Source organism: Branchiostoma belcheri, unplaced genomic scaffold, assembly GCF_001625305.1.
Source record: "Branchiostoma belcheri isolate BF01 breed outbred unplaced genomic scaffold, Haploidv18h27 scaffold128, whole genome shotgun sequence".
In the NCBI taxonomy this organism is placed as follows: domain Eukaryota; kingdom Metazoa; phylum Chordata; class Leptocardii; order Amphioxiformes; family Branchiostomatidae; genus Branchiostoma; species Branchiostoma belcheri.
This window is the reverse complement of record NW_017802691.1, coordinates 419,929-427,627: the sequence shown is the minus strand read 5'-3', so window position 1 is coordinate 427,627 and position 7,699 is coordinate 419,929. Positions and strand designations below refer to the sequence as shown.

The 7,699-nt window shown below is 43.6% G+C and overlaps 1 protein-coding gene across 1 annotated transcript; it reads right to left on the bottom strand.

The window, feature by feature from the left end:
• Positions 1-4,927: 4,927 nt before the first annotated feature.
• Positions 4,928-7,183, bottom strand: LOC109463572 (FAS-associated death domain protein-like). The gene is made up of 4 exons (XM_019760409.1): positions 7,105-7,183; positions 6,172-6,290; positions 5,660-5,825; positions 4,928-5,379 (listed from the first exon to the last, which is right to left on the bottom strand). Exons 1-4 carry the CDS (start codon positions 7,127-7,129, stop codon positions 5,360-5,362), a joined length of 330 nt encoding a protein of 109 aa, XP_019615968.1. The 5' UTR covers positions 7,130-7,183; the 3' UTR covers positions 4,928-5,359.
• Positions 7,184-7,699: the final 516 nt, after the last annotated feature.

Genomic DNA, 7,699 nt, shown 5'->3' with positions numbered 1-7,699 from the left:
TTATATATTTATATATTTACGCCTCTACGTATAACTGTTTTATTGTCTTACCTTGTGTGGGACGTTGTTGATCCATTTCCACAGATTGTGCAGAAATACAGCTTCAAACACTTTGATACTGAACATAAATGTACTGTGGTAGTGTGGGTGTAATGCCAAACACACGGTGACGCGTGTGGAGGAATCTACCATTAGAACGGGAGGGGGAGGATGAGTATGAAGTTGTTGTAAACTACCTGTCTAATGATTAATAAATCACGCCAAAAAGGTGACTTAGTTACCATCTGGTCAATCTGTAAGTTTCTTGTTTCAACCGTAGCATTTTACCAAGAGCAATCGATGTTTATGTTGGACAGGTTTCCACCTTCCCCTTGCCCTATGTTGGCCCACCTCCCGAACCTGCCTTGTTTTGGCGTGCCTTTGTGAGACAATTAGGTAAAGTACGAGGAGAGGGAAAAAACGAGTAGAGTGGAAAAAATGACCTTATGTCAGGGGACGACATTCACAACTCACCTTCGTCTGAGCAGCTATATCGAAGCTACCTGTGACCCTGGGTAAACACCGTCAGCCAATTACAAATCTTTATTTGCGAATACAGCGCGCTGATTGGATGGTGTCAAGTGAAGGGCAGCCCGCTTTGTTAGCTCCTGCTGTGACTCACGCGCGATTCCCACCCTGTTAAAAATTAATCTCCAAGCAGATTCGGTGGGGCAAGGGGACTTTATATTGGCCTTCTGTATCCATTGGATACAGGCGGCCAATGGATACAGAAGGCCAATATAAAGTCCCCTTGCCCCACCGAATCTGCTTGGAGATTAGTAAGCTTATACCAGGCCCGCTAGTGCGTAACAGTTTGTACTTGTATTGTAAACGTACTTGTAAGACTGAAGACACGAACCACAGCTTGTTGGTGGGCAGAAATTGACTAAAGTATGGCAGATCAGAGGACTTGAGACTTCATACTAGTAATTTGTCCGCTGCACACGTATACTATACGGTATAGTCCCGAGATCTGTTGACAATTGCAGACAATTCTATCATACAGACCGTCAGAGTGCACAGTAAACTGTGATATATGTTCATGTATATTCTCACCAAGCACAAGCAAAATTTCTGCACTGTGCAGAAGAAAACTTCCAGGTGGGGATTTCATTATCACCACACTTGCACCTACAGACGACAGACCACTAGAATCTTCGACATATCAACCTGAAGTACACGGCCAGCCCGGCAAACAGGCCCGCGCACACCACCGTCAACACAGAACACAACACCACGAGCGCGCAGTGGCTGGTGCAAAAGAAAACCCTGCTACAGTAGGTTAAAAGTCGCCCGTAGAAGTACGCTTGACGTAGAAAGGCCTGGTGGAGGCTAATAAAACGTACCGGGGCGCGCTGAATAACCTCGGCGGACGGGCAACGCACCCAGCACCGAGGAGGGTCCGACAAGCTCGCGGTAGGCTTATACCGGGCCCGCTAGTGTGTAACTTGTACTTGTATTGTAAACGTACTTGTTAGACTGAAGACACGAACCAGCCTGTTGGTGGGCAGAAATTGAAAGAAATTGGCCAAAATATTAAAGGATGATGGCATATCAGAGGACTTGAAACTTCATATTTGTCCGCGCTGCACATACTAGTAGTCCCGAGAGCTGTTGAACTTGCAGACAATTCTATCATACAGACCGTAACAGTACACAGTAAACTGTGATATATGTTCATGTATATTCTCACCAACCACAAGCAAATTTCTGCACTGTGTAGAAGAAAACTTTCAGGTGGTGATTTCATTATCACAGACGACAGACCGCTAGAATCTACGACACATGAACCTGCGACATGTACATGTAGTGGTCTCTATTCTAGGGCCTCCTTGATTATAGGGAAGAATATATCTGATCCATCCAAATTTCACCCCTATTAAAGTTTATATTCTAAGCAAATATAGATCAGAAAACAGTAAGTCTGAAATCCATGCCAAACTATTAATGCCCCAAAGCAGAATTCAGGAAGAAATCAGGGTGACTCTCTGTTAACATGTATAACTTACGGTGGAGTTTTCAGGTACCCCATTTTTACCTTCAAAACGAACTATTTGAATCTAACTTCATATAACATCTATTCACGCCTCTAAGAATAATTGTTCTATTGTCTTACCTTGTATGGGAAGTTGGCGATCCATTTCCACAGCGTGCAGAAATACAGATTCAAACACTAAAATATATTTGCTGTTAAACTTTACGTGCCTTGTGGTAGTGTACTGGCTGTATAATTGATATAATCGTCTTACCTTGTTTGGGAATTTGGTGATCCATTTCCACGGCGTGCAGGAATACAGATTCAAATACTTAAATATATTTGCTGTTACAGTTCCCGTGCGCTGTGGTAGTGGGGTCCGATGTGCCAGTGATAGTGGCGTGCGCCGCTGCGTCGCCGCGCTGCCTTATTGCTTTAATTTGCAATAAACTTCTATTATATCCAGGAACGAATCTGCCATTAAAATCGAGGGAGGGGAGGAACAGCATGAAGGTTGTAAATCACCACACTTGGTTTAAAATTAAAACAAAACACACCAGAAAGGTTATGCCAAGTCAGTGTGGTTAATACCAGCTGGTCAATGCGTGTTTCATGTTTCAACCGCTGTGGTTTCCACCCGGACCCCAACCTCCCTACCCTGTAGGAAAGTGGAATAGCCGGTTTGAAGTGCTATGTTTGAAGTGGAAGTGCACTGTTTGAACATCAAATATTTTGTTATAAAGCACTGTTTCCAACAGTGCACCTTGTTGACTGCTATGTTTGAAGTGGAAGTGCACTGTTTGAACATCAAATATTTTTGTTATAAAGCACTGTTTCTAACAGTGCGCCCGTCTTTAATTGGGGTATAACAAAATCAAAAAGGAGTGAAAACTAGACAAGAGAGACAGGAGGTTTTTTTAACTATTTTCTTTTTTTTTTAACTTTTCGACGTGACAGAGACATAGACAAAGGAAGGGGAATAGAAAAAGGATGTGTCAAGCTACCCACGACAGGTTACTGTCCAAGTGCTCCCACCAACCCACTCCTGCCAACTTGGCACATCAAAATAAAATAATGACATAAAAGACAGACATTCCACAACAAAAGACTAATACGAGTAGTAGGGAACGGGGGGTTACAACCGCAGGACAGAACACTAAAAACGCAGACGCAGCCTGTCACCCTCGGTCTTTGCCCGTTTTTAATTGGGGTATAACAAAATCAAAAAGGAGTGAAAACTAGACAAGAGAGACAGGAGGTTTTTTAACTATTTTCTTTTCTTTTTTAAATTTTCGACGTGACAGAGACATAGACAAAGGAAGGGGAATAGAAAAAGGATGTGCCAAGGATGTGCAAAGGATGTGCCAAGCTACCCACGACAGGTTACTGTCCAAGTGCTCCCACCAACCCACTCCTGCCAACTTGGCACATCAAAATAAAATAATGACATATAACAGACATTCCACAACAAAAGACTAATACGAGTAGTAGGGAACGGCGGGTTACAACCGCAGGCGTAGTTGAAGTGAACAGGACAGAACACTAAACGCAGACGCAGCGTACGGACTAGGAGGTTGCCGCCTACTGGCATGACCGCCTATACCGTGTGCCGTGTGTCTGTTCGTGTGTACTGTTCTTTCGTTTGTGGTCCTGTATCGAGCCTCGATGTAAGTTACATATGAGTTATGAGGGTACGAAAGAAGTAAGAAGCCTTTCGACACAAATACCACAAACACAAGCTACACCGAAACTTAAGCTGTGAGTTTGCTTCTGGTTATCTTGCATTTTTCGAGAGATTCGAACCCGCGCCCGTTTAAATTTGCCACGCCGCACCGTACTAGCCGCACCGTACCATTTACGCAATACGCACGTTACGCAATACTACCTACTGTGGGTCCACGGAACAAACTCCAGGTGGATAGGTACGGACGTTCTGCTTTTGTGATGTTTGTTTCCTAATGAGCGAGGGCGCCGTTGTGTACTCTCCAAGCAGAGGTTTGGGTTTTGGGGGTATTTTTAGCGTGTTTTTAGGCTTTTTTTATCGGGGTTTCTCTTTTGCACTGAATTTTTTTCCCACCAAACAAAAGAAAAAAATTCAGTGCAAAAGAGAAATCCCGATAAAAAAAGCCTAAAAACACGCTAAAAATACCCCCAAAACCCAAACCTCTGCTTGGAGAGTAGCCGTTGTGGACGCTGGACGTAGGATATCGATTTGGACTCATCGACATTCAAGCAGACCGCACTTTCCTTGACTCAGCGCTCCCTATTGGTGAGCAGCCGCGCTAAACTAGCAGACGGACTACTAAAGCGCTGGCAAGTCAGAAGGGAAACTCGGTTATGTAAAAGCAAACTCGAATATCTCATGATCTATCATTTTAATGAAACTAATCTAGGGTCAGTGTCTTGTGAATTGTAAATGGTAAAGTGTTTTCTCTGAGTAGCGATACACATAGTCAAATGCGAATTTAAAAGCAGACCACGCAAGCAATGATTGTTATCTAAACTCTAAAACAGTGAAGTAAAATTTTGAAACGTACACATTCATGCTATTTAAGTTCATCAAATGACAAAATAGTTCAGTTACTGTGCATTCACGCACATGGCCGCAAACTCATCCGACATTTCAGCTGCACTGATCCGTTTCTTATAGTCATAACAGAGCGCTTTTTCCATAACCTCTCTAACACCGGGATACTCCTCATCACTAATGGCCACGAGGGCATCAGGGGGGAGGTTCTCCTCCCTTTTCCTTCTCAAAACCCTCTCGTAGTGCACGTGGGAAACCCCATGCAGATCCCACAGCTCTACCCCCCTAAGCCATGAGCATTGAAGGGAATTACAAAAATATTTTTACAATATAGAAACATTGTGAAGTTGATAAAGAAATCTGCATACACAATTACAGTTTGAAAGAACAATATATATACAACCTTACGCCTCATATGAAATATAAATTCAGGATAGAATAGAAAGCAGCTAAACGCTAAACATTACGTCCTATACAATCGTTGGTCATCTTGTAGTAAAAAATCTTACTGTCCTTTTCTCTCTCTTGAAATCTCTATGATCTATATGAAGAAATTCAACCAGGGAAAAGCTTTTAATGAGGGTATTTATAGGTGCTTTTACACCTGTTCTTTAAAAATTAACTGCCAGCCTGAAGTGACGAGTGGCTGAAGTGAATTTCGTTATATCTCTCTCCATACATAAGTCTTAACGTAACATATTCAGCATAGAAAGCATATTAGGAACATAGCTTTTCTATCGACGTTAACGTGACACTTTTTGCATAGATCTTTATGTAAGCCTCCACCGCAGCAAATCTTGTCAGGAGAAACTCGGACTTCATTTCAAATCAGGAAAATCTGAAAATATATGCATAAAAACATCATTCCAGCAATAACTACTACTACTGTATAAATATGTAATCAGTCTTGAGTCTCGTGAACTAGAATATCCTAGAGACTTAGCAAGAGACAAAAGAGGGTGGATTGAAATGTACAGAGACATACACAGATTCTGTCTGTCAAATGCAGTTTAGAGTTATTCTTCTGCTTCTGTACAGCCAAGAACAGTAATATTCTTATTATTGAGCATTTTGCAGCTATAAAAGTATATGTTAGCTACCATTTTCAAGAAGCTTACCATCATTTTGGTTCCGAAGGTCCTCCAGCTTGTCTGCCAGAGCCGCCATGTTGATGGCCCTCAGGTGTCCGGCCAGGACGTCCAGAGTTGCACAATTGCCCTTCTTCATCTTCCAGTGGTGGAACGTCTGGTAAGCCTTCTCGTGCAGGTTCGTAGGCGCGAACTCCTACAAAAATTTTTAAAATGTGTAAACATGGCGAATGGCCAGAATTAGGGGGGCCGTGTGGCGTTGCGGCAGACTAATGCTAGACTCGGAACCAAAGTTCGAGTCCTGACATGCCACCGATCTTGCGCCCTTGGGAAAGACACTTTACATGGCTTTCCTCACTTAACTCGGGTGAAAATGAGTATTTTTCGTATTTGCCCCTTTCTCTTCGTTACGAGAGATAGAGAGAGAGAAAGAGAGAGAGAGAGAGAGAGAGAGAGAGAGAGAGAGAGAGAGAGAGAGAAGAGAGAAGAGAGAGAGAGAGAGAGACAGAGAGGGAGAGAGAGGGGGGAACCTAGGACCATACCTCAATGGCGTCAATTTCGGCATCCGTCAGCCCGATCTCTCTGGCGATTCTCTTCCACTGCCAGGAGCCGACCTCCGCAGCCAGCCTGTTCAGCACACGGGTACGGGTCATGTCTGTGCCTGGAACGACATGAGAAACTTTGTCATTGCATGTCAAAAAAACATCGATCAATGTGACGTTACCGCCGGCCAGCAAAACGCTTTACTGTACAGAGAACAATTATCAATCACATCGTCAGTATGGGGTTCAACCCGTTAAGGGTCCAAAAACCAACATATTCGTATTACTAGAACTTTTGCATGTTAAAACTTCCGGCACCATCGTACGCTGCCTCATGGTTGAGTAAACATCGTCAGCCAAATATTTGCTTTGGGGTGTTTCTCGACCGGGGGTCGGATTCGGGCACCGTGTTTGCACTTAACAAGGTCCCATAGGTACCTTAAATGTGGGCATGGTGGCCTTGAAAAGGTGCACTTAGGTGCACCTGTTCCACCATGCCCTCCATGTATATTATGTATGTGGTTAATAATATGTATATTATGTATGTGTGTAATAAATAAAAAAATAAATAAATAAATGGATGGTTTACTTTTCATCATCAGACAAATTTTTTTGGTACCTATGGGACCTTGATTTTTTTGGCGCATGGCGGGCGAAGGGCTCTTGGCTGCCGAAGGGAACCGGTAAACGGCCCGATACTAGTCTGGCTATACACTATATATATGACCATCACTAACCACAATCAAAACCTTAACTGTACAGAATGATGGACAAAATTGTCGCACACGTCGATTGTGTAGGGTTCATCGTCAGTCCCGCATGTTGTGCGGAATTGTACGGCGAAAAAAACTCAGATCTCCAACTCGACGCATCACCCTGTTGCACAAAGACTGTCACATTCCTAACAAGTATTATAACTGCTTATTGTCTTACCTTGCATGGGGGCTTGGTGATCCATTTCCGAAATGTGTGCCGCAGTACAGCTTTAAACAGTTAAGTTGCGTTTCCTGTTTAGTCAGTTTGGTAGTACTACAACTACAAGCTGCGCCTGTGACTGGTGGAAGTGAAGTCACTCTACTGTTTTTTTAACCTACTCTGGACGATCCCATGCGAGGGTCGGCCGGTGGGGGGGGGGTACTTGAAGGTTGCGAGATATTTGTCTTTAAATCAAACATGGTTTGCAAACCTCACCAGGACAGTGACATGCTTACCGATAAGCTTTGTGTTTCTTTTTAGTCTCATGTGCTTTAACTGCGTGACTTAAGAATTTTACAACCTCTGTGACAGCTGTAAAATGCTCCCCGCACCCCGGAGTCATGATCCGCTAAACCAAGGGGAATCCCCTGCCCACCGTGTTTGATCCCATGCCGTGCCCGTAAGATTATAGCTTGGTATAAGCCAAGATCCGCTCCCCGCCTGTCAATCATCGCAGTTGCCAGGCCCATGTAGCCTCTACCAGGCTTGAGGGCGCGGCTGGAAATATAGTAGAAATTGGCCAAATAGAGAGATATAACACGCCGAGGGAGTT